The following is a 19,782-nucleotide window of genomic DNA, read 5'->3' as shown; positions in this document are numbered from 1 at the left end:
ATACACATATGCATACACACATGTATAATGGATAAAGCCTGAGTCTATTTACTTATATGTGTATGTGTTTAGAACCCCTTAGGGTAACATCACCTATCAAGAGGCTCACCCTTTGAGAAGACTGATGCTTTCTCAGCATCTACTAATTGTCAGTAGATCTCCATCAAGGAGTAGGGCCTCGAGAGAGTTCCCCATCAATGCTGGCATGTCAGCTAGTATTGTCTTATATGTGTCTTGTTTAGGTAAATATATGGTTGAGATTTTATGGGTGCAGAAGGCATTACCTCTCACAATACAAGGCCTGGTTCTCTGGCTCTTACAATCCTTCTGTCCCTTCTGTGATCTTCCCTTAGCATTAGGGCTGTGTTGTAGAAATATCAACTGGGGTTGAGCATTGCATGGTCAATTATCTTCTCTATTTTGAATAGTTGTGGGTTTTTTATAATGGTCTCCGTCTGTTGCAGAGAGAGGTTTCTTTGACAAGGAGTGAAGGCTAAACTCAACTGCGGGTATAAGGATGAATATTTAGAAGGCATTTAGAAATTATCCTGATTTGGGAACATTGTAGTAGTAGGTTTTCCTCTGGAGTCCACTATCTCCCCAGCCACAGGTAGTTGGCTATGTTTACAGTAACAGACCTGAATTTCTTCCTGTTTAGTAGATTTTACATCTAATTTAGATGACTGTTGGTTAGTCACAAGAGAAAAAAATGTCAATATCATAATAGATTTTCTCATATGTTTTATTGATCAATATGTCTGCTACTTTAAAAAGATTTATTTATATTATGTATATAAGTATTTTTGTCTTTATGTAATTATGCACACCACATGCAAGTCCAGGGCCTATCAGAGGACCACTGAGAGCATCTGATCCCGTAGAACTGGAGTTATAGAGGGTTGTAAGCTGCCAGGTGGGTGCTGGGAACTGAATCTAGGTCTTCTGAAAGAAATAGATACACTCCTATCTCCTCAGCCATCCCTTCAACACAGCATGACTGTTCTTAATCCAAAACCATATTGTTTTAATTGTTTTGACAATGGTCTAGATCTTAATGTTTGATAGAGGATAAACTCACATTTGTTCTTCTTCAGAGTATCTTAGTCACAAGGGCCTTTTTGTTTAAATAAAAATTAAAAGCAGTTTGTCATATTAAAATTCATGAATATTATTATTCAATAGTATTAAATTTTTATGAGTAGTTTGGAGAGATGGCTTGGCTCAGTAGTTAAGATTGAGTTCTGCTCAATTCCAGAGGACCTGGGATAGGATCCAAAGCCCACATCATATGGCTCACACTGCATGCAACTTCAGTTCCGGGAGATCTAGATCATCTTCTGGTTTTCACAGCCACCTGCATACAAGTCACACACACACACACATACACACACACACACACACACACACACACACACACACACACACACAAGCCATACACACAAATAAAAAAAATCTTCAATTTTTTATAACCATTCCATGTATTCCATGAGTTTAGAAAGCAGCATGGACAAGATTAATGTCTTTATGGCAAAAAGCTTTCAATTGCACATTGTAGCTCTTGGCATTTAAATGAGTATCGGCAGTATTTTATATTCCCATCATCTTCTGTTCAGTGTAGTCCTACTTACTTTATACCACTAATGATACTCCATATGTTGTGATGTTAAAGTTATACCGTCTAAGTGTTCTTTGCTGTCATATAACAATGCAGTTGACTCTTAAAAGCTTACTCTGTATCAAGACTCCTATTAACCTTTAACTGTGTAAACTATATCAAGGGCCTTACTATGGGAAGAGACTTCTGTATAGGCAGCGTTGTTTAACAATGCAGAGAATTCCACTTTGCTCTCTCCTGTCATGCTTTGCATGCAGTTTTCTGTTCCTCTCCACACTGGTGCAGAACTGAATATCTGTCTATATGGTCATCACCATTGCTGATCTTCATATATAATTTTTATCAAATCGATACTTTCATGCACCACGACCCCAATGTCAATTGTTTGCAGATATTTTAAGTCTATTTTTCATTTGTCTTTTCAAATTTAAGATAAAATAATTGTTATTCTGTATTTTTTTTATCTTGTTTTTCTTCTTTACTTGTTAACATACTTCATCTCAATTACTGATTTCCCAGTAGAAACCAGTATCATATTTATGAGATGAGCTCACAATCCCCTTTATATACAGCTAGGTTTCATTTACTTTATTAAGATTCTGCCACCTGTGTTCATGGATATGACTGGGCTTTTTATTTCTTTTCTATTTTTATTTACTAGTGACTATATGCTGATATTTCCTCCATCAAATGAATGAAAAAAATCCATACTTCACCCAACTCTTGAACTGTTTGTTTCTGGAATATCTTACATGTTTCCTAGTTGTATACTATAAAATTAAGACATGAACCTACTGATTGGCACAGTTAATGAGGACTAGAACATGAATTTAGACTCAAGACCCAAAACCTATTCTGCATCAACCCTCTGTTCAGCATCTCAGTAGCATGTCGTCTTGCTTGAGCTTGTATCATCTTGATTCTGTTTCTATAACTGACACAATATAGTTTACATTTGGTAGGAAATAATCTTTAAGGATGAAGACCTGCTCATTTTCATATAACTTCACATTGAAGAAAATCCATTTCTCCCATCCTCATACTTCATAATTAGGGAAACAGGAGCCATAATTAGGGCTCTTGCCAGTAGCCCTCAGGATTGTTGACATGTAGTTTTTCCTTCGGGAACTGGCACAATCAAGGAGACAGCCTCATGACTAGAAGAATGGAAGGTGGTTTCCCCTTTCCCATGGCTAGGAAAATGTGGTGACTTGAGACACAGATGGAACAATCCTCAGTCTTTAACTGACTGCTAGGAATCGCTTACAATATTGGCCTCCACCAACCTTATGCTACCTTGCAGTGACTTTGGGCTGGCTAACGCCAAGTCACTAGAGGATATTTTCCCCCATATCCAGTTTCTTATACTTTAGTCCCCCGTTGGTTTTTCTAATTAGATTCAGACTTTTTAGAGCTTGTATTTAGGGCTGATCTCAGTTTAGTTTCTGTTGCTTTCATGAGTAATTTCTATGCCTTTGCTTACAGACGCCCTCTGGATCCCAATCCTCTCGGGTTCATTCAGCCATATAGCTCCCATCACTTCCTACTGTCCCCTGGCAGACCACCTTCTTTGTCTTTTATTCTACACCCTCCTCTGTACTTAATTCCTGTGTGCTGGAGCCACCTCCAGGAGCCTGAGGACAAACAACGATGAATTTATCTGACAGCTTAAATGCTTGGGCTTTCTCCTTCCTTATTCTTTTACTGATTTAAAAAAATGTTTTCCTTTGAAAAATATTTTCTCTTGAGCAGTGTGGCTCTTATTTGACTCTAAGCCCGATGAATAGAGACATTGCCCTGTTCTCTGCAATGCCCTGGCACGGAACTGATTCCTCTATTCAAGCTTTACCGTTAAGTCTGCTACACTCCATAGTGTTGGCAAACAGAAACTTCCAGGGCACATCTTTGAATCCCACTGCAGCCTCATTAATGCTGTTCCCTGTGGTAGAAGACAGGTCAGCCCTGGTCCTTTTCCAAAGAGGTTCAGTTACTAATGTACTGAGAAGATGGCCTTTTGCAGTAGTTTCAATGGGGGCGCTCCCCAAAGACTGTGTGAAAAAGGAAGAAACAGAAAGGACAGCACACCCACCCGGATTGGTTTTCTTTCCAAAATCCCTGGAAAATAGATTAGCCATTGCTGCTTGAAAATAAAGCCAGGGAATGAAACAGCTCCCCGCCCCCCTGGGGTTCCCCAAATCTGGTTTATGTTATTTTGTATGCGCTCTGACCCTGCTGTGCTCACCCTGACCCCTTGATTGTAGACATATGATCCTTTTGATCCCTTTGGTTTCCTTGGAGTGCTTTGTTGCTGATGATTATCTAACGCTCTGTGAAGGCTGGCTTGTTGGGTATGCTGTGGGAAGGGAGTTCTCTTTTCTAAGACTGTTGTTTCACAACAGTGCTGTAGATTGCCTCCTGCCTCAGAGAGGCGTTAAATGAATGATTTGAAAAATACTGAAAAAGAATCAAGTGGTAAGAAAATGGAGGGCTTGGAAGTGCAAAGTTAACCTCCCGGATTGTGTTTAAACGGGAAGGACAGGATCAAGGCCATCAAATGAAGTGACCTGTCTGGCAACCAATAGTTAATAGAGAATGCATTCCCATAGAAAAGTGAATCTGGCTTTGCAAAAGGAAATGTGGCTGCTCTGAGCCTTGGATACAGAATTGGAGAGTTCAAGTGTGGGTTTTTTTTTTTTTTTATTGAAGCTAACTCGATTTATTTAAGATTTTATTGTATGAAAACATGTGATCTGACATATTAATACCCAGGATAGGCATGATGCTAGGTGGGCATAATGGCAGTTGTTGTCATGTGATCCTCCAATTACATGAAGGTAATTGCCATTCCATCACTGTTCTTCGTTGTAATTGAAATCCTAATACTCCATGAAAACTCCAGTGTGCTCTACCTAGAGTTGATCTACTGATTCCTTGTGCAAAGGCTAGCTTCCAAGGATCACTATGACAATCAGCTGCAACATATTAGGATGTATAATAACTTTTCCAATCAGCTCCTGATAGGCCATTCTTACATGAATCACTTTAACCAATATGCTCTATTACTTTGCAAGCCTTTGTCTTATTTTGATACAGGGTTTCATGTAGCCTAGGCTACCTCTGACTTGTTATATAGCTAAGGAGAACCTTATACTTATAAGCCTCCTGCTTCTACCTCTAAAGTGTGGGGGTTAAATGTATGTACCACCACGTCCAGCCTTGAAAGCACTGTGGAGTTTTTGTTGTGTGTTTCTTGTTTGTTTGTTTGTTTGTTTTTAATCAGTCAATATTTTTGCTTGCCTATGTAACCTGCTGTAACTATTTAGGCTTGAACTGTTTTGCTTAGATGTAGATTCATCTGTCCAGGCCAGATACAAAGTCATAATGTCAACTAAATGTTTCTTGAATGGTTTTCCACAATGTCCATGTAAGTCCTCTAGGTAGGTTTGGGTGCTCTGTATTTTAGGATATTCTTTTCTTATTATCCTGAAGCACCCACTGACCAGGCAGTGTCACTGCATATACTCCTTGTATGAAGTAATGAAGTAATAGCAGTTCATTGTTGTGTCTCTTCTTTACCTCCCACAGGCAGTGTGATTCTCCACATTTCCCCATATGCGAGGCAGAACACTGGTTTATGGAATCTTCTTGAACCAGTCATGAAAGTTTCTGTTTAGGAAGATCTGATGTTGTCACTTAATGATATTATGGTGCTATTTCACAGTTTCTACAACCAGCCAAAGGGTTTTGTAGAATATTAACTTGCTAGAGAGCCAGGTTTTCTAATAAGCCTCTCCAATCCTGGATATATACCCTAGCTTTATTCCAAATTAGTCACACGACCTCGATCGTGTTGCTGAGCGAAGCTGTCTTTGACATTGAGAAGATAATAATCATACATATCTCTGATAGGCTAGTGAGACTTAGTTTAGGTAATAAAAGTGGAGCTTCTAAATCTAGGACTAACAAATAAAAGGCTTGCACATATCAAAAGAAAGAAATAGAAAAGTTCAAGAAAGAACATCAATGTTCAATAGCCAAATTGGAATTCACTCCAGTAAGTATAGCTTCTAGGTCCTATTTACATGGACTTTCAGCATTAATTAGTAAAGCCTATTATTTTACATATTTCCCAGGACTAGAGATTTTACCCGAGGTGGCAGCCCAATAGGCAGAGGATGACTTCTGTCATTGTAAGTTAGGCCCTTGAGATTTGTGGGCAAGCCTGGCCAGGACGAGTAACATGGTCTGGAGAGAGAAGAGCCATCATCTGACTTATCAAGTCATTCATCTTTGTTCTTGAGTCCCCCATGGATCAGGCTGTGTTGGCTGCCTTGAAAGTTCTCTTTGGCTCTCTGTATTTGTTTGCCTCTAAAAATATCAGTGGTGTAACATGGTGAGGGGGAAAAAATGCCTACACTTTTGAAGAAGTGTTGTGCAAACACGTGTGTGGTGACCTCAAAGCCACGCCTGTGAATTTCTGCATACAAGTTCCAGGTCGATGCCCGTGCTGATGATGGCAAGGCACGATGCCACAGCAACACGTCCACATGCAGAGGCAAACCAGCTTTGTCAGTGTGCTAGCTCTAGGGAGACTCCATACTGGACACTTCCTCCTGAAGGTTGACAATACCCAGGGCTTCTCTTGACCAAGCAAAACCCGTTCGTTTTTTAAAAGGAGACTCCATAATCAAATAGAGTCTGCTCAGTTCTCATCAGGTGACAGGCATTTCTGCTACCTCTCACCCTAGCAAGTGAAGGCCTGTTTTGGCCATTGTTGTATCAGAGTGCACAAAGGACCTTAAACCATCAGCATCTCGGTGGCTGCTTCTGCTGTTTCCAGTGTCTCTCCAATCACCATAGCTTCCTTAACTCACACCACAGCCTTCCCATCCTCAGAAAGGCTGGGCCTCCCACAATGCTACTCTTCCTCGGCATTCTGATTAACCAGGCTCCTCTCAGACACATATTTTTAAACCTATGTTGTACTTTGTTTTTTTAACTTTCAGAAAGGTGGTAGCCTTGACCAAGATTCTATTATGAAAATGAAGGTCCTGGGAGCTTTACATGGTGTTGATGGGTGGGAGAAGTGACTCTGGGCTCTGGCATCTTGCTGGGTTTGGTTAAGTGTTCTCTCTGCATCTCTTGGATGCTGTTTTCCTGGCTCTGCAGCCCCGTTTCAAGCACCCCACTTTATCAGGTGATGGTATATATCACCTCTTCCCCCAAGCCTCTTGGCTAGCTGATCTTCTCCCATCTTTTTTTGTTAGAGAAAACTTTTCCCTTCTGAACAACTCCTTAGTCCCCCATGCGACTCCATTTTACATGCCTGTCTATTTAATGGTCTCTGGACACACTTGGGTGTTTGGGAATTCAGGGGTTAACTTTCCTTTCTGAAGGATCTTTGAATTCCTGTGAAGAATGAAGGTCCAGTCTTATTTCACCTAATGACAACTAGGTCATAAAACCCAGCCTTTCATGAGTGTCACTGACAGTTTCCTGCCGCGGTCAAGTCTAGCTGATGTATGTCTGCTGAGCATGCTCAGAGCTCACCATTTGTCTTGATGCTCTTGCTTCTTAGGCATATTGTTGCTTAGTCCACTCAGTATGAGGTGATAAGAGTTAACGATTATTTTTTTTTTACTTTTTTCAAATTAGATATCCTAAATCTTTTTGTGCTTCTGATGATTATGTGTCATGTGCTTACGTGAGGGGGGAAATAAAAATACTTTATTTTTTGTAAATAAATAAAATAAAATTTATAAATAAACAAAATAAGAATATTTTTAAAATAAAAAAAATTACAGCAGTTGCCAGCGCACATAGCCTCCTTTGTCATTGCACTACTGTTTTTCAAAATCTGCATTTTCTCGTAGATATTCAGCTAACATCTGTTTCTGAAAGTAGCTTTTGCTGATTTTTCTTCTCTTGGTTTCACCTCTGTTCCAGTAAGGAAGGTTTTAGCTAATACTATTTTTTTATTATTAAAAATGCCTCATTTTAGAGAGAGCGTCCAGTCGTGTTAGGGACTGATAAGGTGCTTAATGTACAGCCTGATAGCCATTTGACCCATAAACCTATAATCTTCCAGAACTCTAGAACACACTCTTCCTTGAATCCTGGCCTTAAACCCCATTTCCCCTGCAGTGCTGCTGCACAGCCAAAGCCAATAACCGTCCATCCTTTTCAGGCTCCATCAGCAGTTAGTTCCAAACACACTGTGTGTGTACGGTCTCTCAACTTGAATTCCTTTTAGAGGTCCTGAAGGGCACTGTTAAAGTAGATCAAATAAACTCAAGGAGGCCAGTCACAGAAGAAACGCCGGCCTGGGAGAAGGGATGAAGCCAAAGTCCCAGTTCTACTTACAGACTCTGTTAAACATCAAGAGGAGCCCTGGGTCAGCACAGCCTCTCTTGCAATGGACCACCTTCCTCTCCTTGGTGAGGCTGAGCAGGGCTTTCCTCGCACTCTCAGGATTATGTCTTTCTCATCTGAATGACGGAGAATAGAAAATAAACAAAGTGAGTCAGTTTAAATTACATTCCTTCAACATTATGGAGGGATACAGGAACCTCAGAGAATACTGACATTCCTTTTCCATATCTTATTCAAATCAGTTTGCAATATGCTAAGCATCTTAATTTGCATTACTTCATTCAATGTTAAGAAAGAAAAAAGAGTGTTATTGTCTACTGTAATGTCTTGGGGTTCATTAGTTTAGTAAGGTATTATAATCAGATTAAGTCCTTTAAAAATTTTTAAAAAAAGGAAAGAAAAGAAGAGAAGAAAAGAAAAGAAAAGAAAAAACCACCTCTGTGTCTCTACATGCTTAATATTTACTGAGAAGAATAGTTAACGGGACTCTGTGATATCAATGCCATGCATGGGGGAGTGTTCTCTTCAAGTTGAGAAATAGTTGGGCATGATATCAGATGGTGGCACAGTACAAAAGAATGTAGTGACTACCACACCCGGGCATGATGCCATTAATTTAGCACTAGAAAGAGTGTTCAATGCTACTTGAGCTGTAGAGGTCAGACAGAGGGTCTTTTCACGAGTCCTGCTGATCCCTCTTGTGATTCCTGTGACATATTTTACATGGCTGACTGAAGCCAACACACGCTGAGCGATGAAGGGTTTGTGCTCCCTTCACCTAGGGTTGGTTTTCTGAATTCAGTGCTCAAAGCAAATGATTTAACCTATGACCTGGGAGTTAATGTGGATCCTTCCTACCTGTGTTCTAACAAAGCAACATGCATCATGATGGCATGGCATCCTGTTTGACTCCTAATATTGATTTCTCTAGACTTGAAACCTTTGGATGCACCATATAAGCACAATTATATTTCCAAGGGATGTGAAACATCTCTGTGACTCAGAAATTGACTTGCAGGTAAAACTAATGCCAGTGGAGGAGGCTCTCTCTCCTCTCTCTCTCTCTCTCTCTCTCTCTCTCTCTCTCTCTCTCTCTCTCTCTCTCTCTCTCTCTCTCTCTCTCCCTCCCTCCCTCCCTCCCTCCCTCCCTTCCTTCTTTTCTTTTCCTTAGTGGTACTAGGGATCAAACCCAGGGCTTTGACCATGTTACATTCACACTAACACTGAATTAAATTGCCAGTCCCGGTAGGCTTTTCTTTTCCTCCCTACAACATCTTCCCAAGTCTCTAATTAATAACTAAGAGAAGTGTTAAGCAGGTGGACCACTGGCTATAAGGGCAATCACATATACACTCAGTACATTACTAATCTCTCAAAGCATGAGGTTTTCAGAGAAAGGGAGATCATCAAACTAAGGGGATATAAAAGTGCATTCTTCACACCTTTGGCTTAACTGCAGTGCTGGAATTTAAGCACACAAAACACTTTCCCAACAACAACAAAAACCAAATGAGATGCTGCTGGGAAACATCTGGTTGCTTCACTGTTTACAGCCAGTTCTAGTGGTGAATAAGAGGAGCGAATGGACTGCTGAATAAGGCGCATTCTGCTCCCCTGGCAGTAAGGTGGAGGTTTGCTGCTGGAGGGTACACGAGATGGCTGCATCTCTATTTTTCTCCAAACAGAAAACTTCTTCCATTCTACTAGGAGCTTCAGAAGGATTCTTACAGCAGATGGAAAGAACCCATATACATCCCGGCATGCAATTATCAGGAGCTAATTGAATTTGAGGATTAACTCTATCATTAGTGGGAAATGAAGCCTGTGTATGTCTCCCACATATAGCTATACACTCTGCAGTAAAGATGGCACAGGTTTGGATATAAGACCCCTGAAGTATTAGATGCTGCTACTGTTTAGTCTATATAGTGATGGTGATGTTGAGTGACCCTAAGTGTGTGCTCTACATCTTTCAGACGGTATTTCTACAAGACACACTGGTAAGGTACCACAAGGATCAAACAAGAGGTTCTCAACCTATGAGTAGTGACCCCTTGGAGTTGAACAACTCTTTCATAGGGGTCACCTAAGCCCGTCAGAAAACATAGATATTTACATTATGATTCAGAATGGTAACAAATTACAGTTATTAAATAGCAACAAAAATAACTTTATGGTTAGGGGTCACCAAAACTATATTAAAAGGTCACAGCATTAGGAAGCTTGAGAATCACTGGACTATACTATAATGAAAGGAAATTGTGCTGGAGGAAGAAGTAAGAAAAGCGGAGAAGTCCTGCCTCACATCTGGGGATATGCCCCAATACAGGGAAACGCCAGGGCCAAGAAGTAGGAGTGGGTGGGTAGGGGAGCAGGGCTGGGGAAGGGTATAGGGAACTTTCAGGATAGCATTTGAAATTTGAAATGTATATAAAGAAAATTTCTAATAAAAAATGTGCAAAAAAAAAAGGACACTAGGGGGCCAATCAATATATTGAACTGTATTTTTAATTCAACAAACAAGTACAAGAATAATTTACTCTGCTTAAAGTTAGAAAACAAAATTAAGAAAAGTTAATGTATAGGTTAAGGGCTCAATTCCTTCTGTGTCAATGAAAACACTGAATGATTGACAAATTCAAGACAAATGCTGTGATCACACTCGACCCAATATGATCACAAGTACACTTCGCACTGTCCCATGGATTAGTAAGCCTGACATCATGGTTAGACAATAAGAAGTTTGTCCCATCATCTTCTACAAATCTACTTCTCCAGAGAGATTTCTTCACATAGATTTCCCTATATTTACTTGATTACAAACACTCTGTCCAGTTTTTCTGTTTGCGAGCAGCCAGTCATGATGTATGAGCAACAAACTGTGAAAGCTTAGCTTGAAGAGATGGGATTTAGTATAATCATCAAACACGGCAAAAGGAATCTAACACACGCTTAATGGTATGGACAGCCACTGTGAATTATGCTAATTAGGCATAAATGGGAAGCAGCTCAGGAAAGTGATTGCAATTAATATTATTTTACATAGGCAGACTGAACAAATCCAAGATGGGGTGAGGAAAAAGAGAAATCAGATATTTCTAAAGACTTCTGCATTTAGCCTACTCCTAAAGGGAATATCTGTCAATCAGAGCAGGATATGAGGCAAGTTATTTTTATAAGAAAAGCTAAAGTACAGGGGTTGCATTGAAAAAAGCTGATTTTTTGAAACAGATTCATGTTTTATTCTTGATTTTGTTTGTGTGTGTGTGTGTGTGTGTGTTTGTGTGCGTTGTACAATAATGCACAAGTCTGCATCACCAACTATTGCACAACAAGGTGAACTCAGATCATTATGGTTAAATTGTTCATTTGGCAAAAAAAAAAAAAAAAAAAAAATATGTGCTTTGGAAAGAGAGGTTTTAAAGAGCATATTTGTCTCTGCTCTACTAGATGCTCAATGGTCCACTATCATTGTGACCACACACATGGCTGTGACTTGGAGCTGGCTTTATTGGAACCCATCTGTACTCTCACTTGCCTTCCCATGGACTGTTCCAGATTCCTCGGGAAATGGTGGCTGGTTCTAAACACCACCATGGCTGGGAGCCCAGGCAAAGATAATCATCTTCATGTGGGGGTCATGAACCATTCCTCTAGCTGAAGTCCTGGTTTGTCCATATCCAGGGAGGGAAGACACAAGCTCCCTGGCCTTAGTCGTACTGCAGGATGAGTGTACCAGAGAAGGTGATGCTAAGACAGCCTGGCAAACCTAAGCTTTACCTCACAGACTGGAATTGCGATGCACTTTGAGTTGGTGTGCTGATTTCAACTTTTCATTAGTATTGAGAAATGACTCTGACCAACAGCCTTTATTGCCCATGTCACTTGTAGGAACATATTACACATCTTATGTCATGTGTTTTATCATGCGTATCTCCACGGAAATAAAATGTAATAGAGTGAGAAATGCATACTTGAAAGAATACCTTTTGGAGGGGGTAAAGAAAGGCATTCAGAATTGACAGATTTACTTTTGAGAAATAGTATTGCAGTATTTCTCTTCCTACACATCCCATCTTGCAGTGTGGTTTTTTACTCTTCCTGGTGAGATCTGGAGTTTATATCACCCTTCTCTTGGATATGAGTATAGCAGAATTTCAGTGAGAATGGTTCATGACTCTCTAAGTTTGGAGAGCATGCTTCCAAGGGCTGACAGCCACGGTGGCTTTTAGAATCAGCTACCATTTTCCAAGGAAACTCAACAGCCCATGTAAAGCTAAGGAAGGTGGACTGAGGTTCTAATAAAGCCAGTCCCCAACTCACAACCATGTGTGTGGTGATGCTGATGCGGGGCAGCTCAGCATCCAGTGGAGCAGAGACAAACTTATTCAGAAAACCTCTCTGTCCAAAGCATATGGTTTTAGCCAAATGCAGAATTGTGTCTTCAGCCATAATGGTGGAAATTCACTTTGCTGTGAAACAATAAGTGATACAGACCTGTGTCTTATTGTAAAAAAACCAGGAATCTGTTTCAAAAGATCAGCTTTTTTCAATGCAACCCCTGTACTTTAGCTTTTCTTATAAAAATAACTTGCCTCATATCCTGCTCTGATTGACAGATATTCCCTTTAGGAGTAGGCTAAATGCAGAAGTCTTTAGAAATATCTGATTTCTCTTTTTCCTCACCCCATCTTGGATTTGTTCAGTCTGCCTATGTAAAATAATATTAATTGCAATCACTTTCCTGAGCTGCTTCCCATTTATGCCTAATTAGCATAATTCACAGTGGCTGTCCATACCATTAAGCGTGTGTTAGATTACCTTTGCCGTGTCTGATGATTATAATAAATCCCATCTCTGCAAGCTAAGCTTTCACAGTTTGTTGCTCATACATCATGACTGGCTGCTCGCAAACAGAAAAACTGGACAGTGTTTCTCAATACAGGAAAAGCTCTGTGGAGAAATCTCTCTAGAGATGTAGACTCCTGGTGCCGACTAAAAACATGGAAAGCCTGAAAATGTACCTCACCAGACTGAACAAGCCCTGAGCCTAACCTTTATGTTGGGTCTGTTCATCATGTAGATTTTCCCTTTATAGAAATAGACACTGAGCTTAAAACTCCATATTATCTTTACTGTTTAACATGTCTTTTGTTTTAGTTTGGCGGCATCACACTCTAAGTAGAAGAAACCAACCAGATCATTATGGTGAAAAGCACTTAATCTTAGGAGAGAGAAGGGCAGAAAATAACCGAAGCGAAGCTCATCTGAACCTTTGATCTTTTGCTCACAGCTGTGTGGCATGAGGGATGTCAGTTCATGTCCTAAGGAGTTTGTTTTACATCTGTGAAGTCAGAGTTAGGTTACAAAGTCAGGTAGAGGATGTAGAAAGTGTCTCCTGACTAGCAAGTTGGGATCCTTGCTCTAAACAGGAAAGTGTTAGCTTCAAAAAGTAGAAGTATCCAAATCCGTGATTATGACTCGGTCAATCAGCTAACTTTTCTTTGAGATTTCCACACATCATTCTTTGTTCACACTTTTTCCTTTCAGTTTTTTTTCTACAACCCTTTTAAGCATCTGAGCAGTTGTTACCATGAGGAAATGGGAATGAGCCAGGTAACTGTATGTGACGCTGAAAACTGAACAGTCAGGCATTACATATTAGTCTTTTTAAAGTCTTCGTGTGTGGAGGGTTTTGCTCTTGTTTCATATATCATATAAAGTCCTTTTGCCTGGTTTATTAAGAACTGCATCACAAGTTGGGAGATGTCTCAGAAGTTGAGAATATTTGCTCTTTTTCCAAAAGAACCAGGTTTTGTTTCCAGCACCTAGGTTGGGTGGTTCATAGCCACTTGTAACTCCAGTTATGGGGCACCTAATATTCTCTTCTGGTCTATGCACCGTGCTCATGTGCACATATCAACACACACACAAGTAAAAGTAAAACTATAAAAGAATTACAAGGATATTATATATGTGCCTTTGCTGCATTGTTTATACTTTTTCTTCCTATTCTTGTTGGCATAACAGGATTCGCAACTTAAATTTTTCTTTTGGAAGTAACCATACACCAAATTCTTGGGTTATAATTGTCCTTTTTCTAAGATGTTTTTCTCTGTGTCCAGGTTGAAGACAAGAGTAAGCCACTGTATTCTATAAACTAGATTCTCTGATCCTAAGTTTATTTCTGTTGTAGCTTCCTTCTGTTGCTTTGGTAAAATACTTTGACCAAAAGTAGCAGATTCAACTTATCACACGTAAAAATGTTTGCCACTGCTTTACTATCTCACTATGTTTATATAATTTATCTTTCCAGGAAACTTAATCATCTACTCAGTAGCCTTTGTGATGTATTAGGCATTGAAGCCACCTTTGCCTCTGGAAATTTGAGGCATTCATTTTATCATGAAGGATCTTTGTGAAAACCAAAAAGAAAATGGAGTTCAAGAAATAAAAAATAATGCTGTAATCATAGCAGCTCATTATTTTGTTTTTAAACTTGATCTTCCACAAGGTTATCACCTAGAGTTGAATATTAATGGTCTTGGGCTGTCTTTATGCAGAAGAGATCTTAAGCAACAGTGTTCATAAGGAAGGACATTAATCAGGAGAGAGAAGGGAGCCTTGTTTCTAATAATGTTTGCATAATAGCTACCCTTGGGTGTGTTACTTGGCTTAAAAATAAATATCCATGCTTTCTGTATCCAACACAATGAGAATTATTTGTGGTTATAATTCTGTTATACAATCTTCTATGTATTTATGGGGATGTCAAAGTGAGAAGCTGCAGGAAACTCGCAGAAACAAATAGCATCGCTCAGGAGCGATGTAGGGTAGAAGTTGTAGAACTTGAAAGGGATTCTACCTGGAGGATGTGCGGTAAAGGATCTAATAGCAATGCATAACTCATTTCAGAAGGGAAGAAGCAGGCAGGCCTGCTGAAGGACATTCAGGCTCTACTCTGATCTGATTTTAACTCTCCAGGTGCTCTTTACCCCCATAAGAAACAATACAGGAATCTAACCTTGACTTACAGACACTTGCTTCAGTGGGCTGTGAAGCCACAGTACAGTGATGTTTGTCTGCCCTCCACACAGAGCTCTTTCTCTCAAGCACTGTGTTTCCAAGTTCCATGCTTTCATTCAAATTCTTCCCTCATCTTACAAGACCTTCCCAAACCTTCCTTGCTGGTTAATTGTACTTAGTAGGCATAGGTTGGTTTAAATGCCCCATCCTCTTATCAGTGAGTACATATCATATGAGTTCTTTTGTGATTGGATTAGCCCAGAAACTTAGAATACCCAAGATACAAGATACGATTTGCATAACACATGAAACTCAAGAAGAACGAAGACCAAAGTGTGGACACTTTGCCCCTTCTTAGAATTGGGAACAAAACACTCATGGAAGGAGTTACAGAGACAAAGTTTGGAGCTGAGACAAAAGGATGGACCATCTAGAGACTGCCATACCCAGGGATCCATCCCATAATCAGCATCCAAACGCTGACACCATAGCATACACCAGCAAAATTTTGCTGAAAGGACCCTGATATAGCTGTCTCATGTGAGGCTATGCCAGTGCCTGGCAAACACAGAAGTGGATGCTCACAGTCAGCTATTGGATGGATCGCATGGCCCCCACTGGAGGAGCTAGAGATAGTACCCAAGGAGCTAAAGGGGTTTGCAACCCTATAGGTGGAACAACAATATGAACTAACCAGTACCCCGGAGCTCGTGTCTCTAGCTGCATATGTATCAGAAGATGGCCTAGTCAGCCATCATTGGGAAGAGAGGCCCCTTGGTCTTGCAAACTTTATATGCCTCAGTACGGGGGAACGCCAGGGCTAAGAAGTGGGAGTGGGTGGGTAGGGGAGGTGGGGGGGGGAGGGTCTGGGGGACTTTTGGGGTATCATTTGAAATGTAAATGAAGAAAATACCTAATTTTTAAAAAGTAAGTTAAAACAAAAAAGCCCCATCCTCCACAAAACCTTCTTTGACTATATAACTAGCTGTATGTAGGTCTTTACATGGGCTGTGCCCTGGGTTTGTTTTGTTTGTTTGGTTGGTTTTGGTTTTTTTGTTTGTTTGTTTTTGTTTCCTTGATTGATTGTGTGCATGTGCCAAGTTTGATTTTTCATAAATGTTTTAAATAATGACCTCATCTCCTTGCAGATTTCTCCACATCCTCCCACTTTTTATGAGCACTTTCGTTTGTTCCATACTGAACAAATTCCATATGGTCTTGAAAACATAAGCCATGCTGCTGTTTGATCTTCTGAGTGTGTTCTACAAGACTCTGTGTGAACAGTTCGTTCTTGCAGTTTCATCTGCCTTATTTCTTGTCAAGATGGTCCGTGCAGCCAAGGGAACATTCTATAGTGTGACAATCTGAACCTATTTGTTCCTCCAAACTGAAATTGCTAACCGTTTTTTCCATCCCCACTTCTCTGTGATCTGTTAAAGAGTTTCTGTCCTGAAGGAAAATGCCTCCTCGTGGCTCCTTGATCTGTCCTTCACATCTGAATATGTTGTTTTAGCAGAGCTGCACATGCTCAGCTCCCCTTGACAAGGGAAGTTGTCAAGGGCAGGCAAAGATTACCCTCAGCAGACATTGCCTTCTGAATGATCAGTGTGTGTGTGTGTGTGTGTGTGTGTATTTGTATATGTGTGCATGTGTGCAGGCTTAGGAGTGCTGAAAACTCTCCCTTCTATTTATAAAGCCTTTTAAAAACTTCAACCCTGAGATGAGCATTACAGCTGAGAACATTCTTTGCCAAGGAGGAAAAAAAATAGCTTAAAATGTTCATGTCCAACAAATCTCACAGAATTATGCCCCGATCCATTACTCTTTCCACACTGCCACAGACTTAGCCCCCAGTATCTCCTTTACCTTCTGTGGGTGTCCTGGTGCCTCGAAGGGCTCTTCCCACATTGAGTTCAGTGCAGCAGTGAACAGAGCCCTAGACTTAGGTTTATGGTGCTGGCAGACCATGATAAGCCCCGGGTGTCAAGGGCCGCTTCACTCCAAGTGTCAGGATCCTTATTTATTAAACAGTGAGGGACACCCAGGATTTTCCTAGGTTCTTTGGACATATTAATTCCTTTACTATAGCGCACATATTTCTCCACTTCTTATTTCTTTTTAATAAAATAGTTTTTTAAAAAATGCTCTGCATGCTATGATGCATTTCTGTCACCTCCATCTTTCTCATCTTCCTCCCTAGTAATCCATTTCCATGGCCACGTCCTCGTTTTGCTTTGCAGCTCACTGACTTGTCCTTCTGCTTTTTTCATTCAGCTCTATGATCTGATAGCCTCTGTGTTTTGCAGAGGGAGACTGGGTTCGTTACAGATGCATCAAAACCAAGTGCACACTGCTTATAGCTTCTTAGAGAAGGGAACGTTTCCCCCTCCTTCTTTTGCCTCCACCTTCCTCCCATGTTTAAGCAGCCATACTCTTCTCTGCAGGTGTTCAAGGCTTCTGGCTAATAGATGGTGCTCAGCCCTGCAACACTGACTCTATACTGGACTCTATATCAGAACTCTCAAATGTGCAATAGGAAGCCTTGAGAGTCAAGTGGCAACTAGGATCTCTCTCTCTCTCTCTCTCTCTCTCTCTCTCTGTGTGTGTGTGTGTGTGTGTGTGTGTGTGTGTTTAAGGTGTCTGGAGGTCAACCTCAAATTTGGTTCTTTAGGAACTGTGCACCTAGTTTTTGAGACAGGATACTTTGCTGGGTCCTGGGGCTTCCAGGGTAGGGTAGGCTTGCAAGAGAAGATCCAGGAATCTGCTCGTATCCCCTCCCTTTACTAGAACCTCATGCTCATGCCGCCATGTCTGACTTTTGTGGGTCTTCCTGATCAGACCCCATTCCTCGAGCCTGCACTTTCACAGATGAACTGCAGTTCCAGCTCTGTATTCCTTCTGTTTTTGATCTGTGTTCCTAGACTTTAATTTAATCAAGTTGAGGCATTACTCAAATAAGAACTAAATAGTCCTTTGCAAAATAAAACTTAAACATTTTTTTTCTCTAAGAGTTGTGATTTGAAAGGCTGAGTCCATTATCTGAATAGTTTCCAAATTGGCACAGCCCCTTTTCTAAAGGCACCACTTCTACCACAACGCAGGTAGCTCTCCCTTTAGGAACCATGATTGTCTTTAGATTGCTTCCGTCATTTAACATGTTTTTTTTTAATTTATTTTCTATATACTACATGCATAAGCCATTAGAAACTTTAATTTTTCTCTTATAAGTAACTTAGGTTACAGGAGACTCTTAGTCTTATTTCCATCATGGGCACTTATTAATTTAAGGCCAGGCATGTGATTATCCTCCACAGAATACAACTGAAGTACCGGTTTCCTCTTCTTTCTCAGTCCTCTTAATATCTGTGGCAGTGAGTATTTCCCACTACAATATTCACAATCAAAATGGCCAGAGATATCCCAGTCTCTGGGGAACATAGTACAGGAAAGAAAGGAGAAACCATGGTGAAACCCTTTCAGCTCGCCCCCAGGGTCTAGACTTCCTCTTTTGCAATTGTGGCAACTGAGGCTCATGGGGTTAAATGGTTTCTCCAGTGTTCGCACCTCTTAAAGTGAGAGCTAAGGTTTTAATCTAGCGTGACTCCAGATTTCTTATTATCTTTGCAGTACCAGGATGAGAGGGGGCTTGAGAAGGTGTTAGAATCATGTGTACAGCCAGTGCTTGTAATAAGGAAGGGCTTGAAGAAGGGCATTTCTTGTGTTTGACAATAGCATTGTCCCAGTAGAAATTACTTCAGAACATGGAGCCAATCATTTGTAGCTTCTCAGTGAGAGGGTCTTCTATTAATGAGACATCTCTCTTTTGTCTTTCGCAGCAATTTTGCAGGCAGTCCTCACCGGTGACCTTATGAAGGTAAGCTACCCTGCTACCAACATGTTGGGGATCCTTTAAGACTCTTAATTCAAAATCACACCTCATTGAATTTTCATGATCCTGTCTATAAACTACTGTGGAGTAGAAGGAGAAAAGATCTGCTTTTGACAAATGAGTAGTGAGAATGAGCGCTCACCACCCTGCTTCTAACAGCAAAGGAGTATGGTAGATTCCCTGGAGAATGGTAGATTCTCTGAACTTGCCTTTGGTTACTTAAAAAAAAAAAGACTGTATTTTCCCAGGATACAATGCTCATAGTGCCTAGAATTCTGCTCTCTAAGACTCATATTTGAAGGATTTGAGGGCTTCTTCTTTAGATATGTATGGGGATGAATACATATGTAAGAAATGCCTGGGTAATACCCAGAAATGCGTGTGCCAGCGAGAGCTTGCACCTGTTGGTATAGTAGTCTGCTTCAGAATTCACAGCCAACTGGGAAAAGGCTGTCTAGTCCATTTTGGGTATTTCAGCTTGTGCTTATATTTTCTGGTGGATTTAGTTCACAAGGAATTAGACGTGAACACTAAAGCTAGATCGCCTGATTTCAGATGTGGCCTTTGTCATTCTCTCTATGTGAATGTTTTATACCATTAGTGCATTTTCTTGATGCCTTAATTTCTTTATCCATGAAATGGGATCACAGTATTATTTCTTTCTTGGTTTATCATAGGACTGGATGGGACCATATGATAAGACTGCCAATACTATTCATGTTGCATAGGAAAGTGCTTAAAATGTTAGCTGGTTTAGTTTTGCTATATAGTACTAAACTGTTTTCTTCTTCTAGCAATATAGTTGCTAAAATATTTGCCATAATGTAGTCTGTAAAATATTCTAAAAGATCTAACTATTCTTCAGTTATTTGTGTTAGGG

At 40.3% G+C, this 19,782-nt stretch overlaps 1 protein-coding gene across 14 annotated transcripts in view; it reads left to right on the top strand.

The window, feature by feature from the left end:
• Dgki (diacylglycerol kinase, iota) overlaps positions 1–19,782 on the top strand; it is a 463,575-nt gene that overhangs the window by 416,278 nt on the left and 27,515 nt on the right. For all 14 annotated transcript variants that reach the window (XM_006506259.4, XM_011241385.3, XM_006506258.4 and 11 more), the window contains one exon: positions 18,850–18,887. In XM_006506259.4, coding sequence (XP_006506322.1) covers positions 18,850–18,887 — 38 coding nt within the window. The remainder of the gene's footprint in view (positions 1–18,849; positions 18,888–19,782) is intronic.

The sequence above is a fragment of the Mus musculus genome, chromosome 6 (assembly GCF_000001635.26).
Source record: "Mus musculus strain C57BL/6J chromosome 6, GRCm38.p6 C57BL/6J".
NCBI lineage: Eukaryota > Metazoa > Chordata > Mammalia > Rodentia > Muridae > Mus > Mus musculus.
This window is presented reverse-complemented; position numbering and strand designations above follow the sequence as displayed.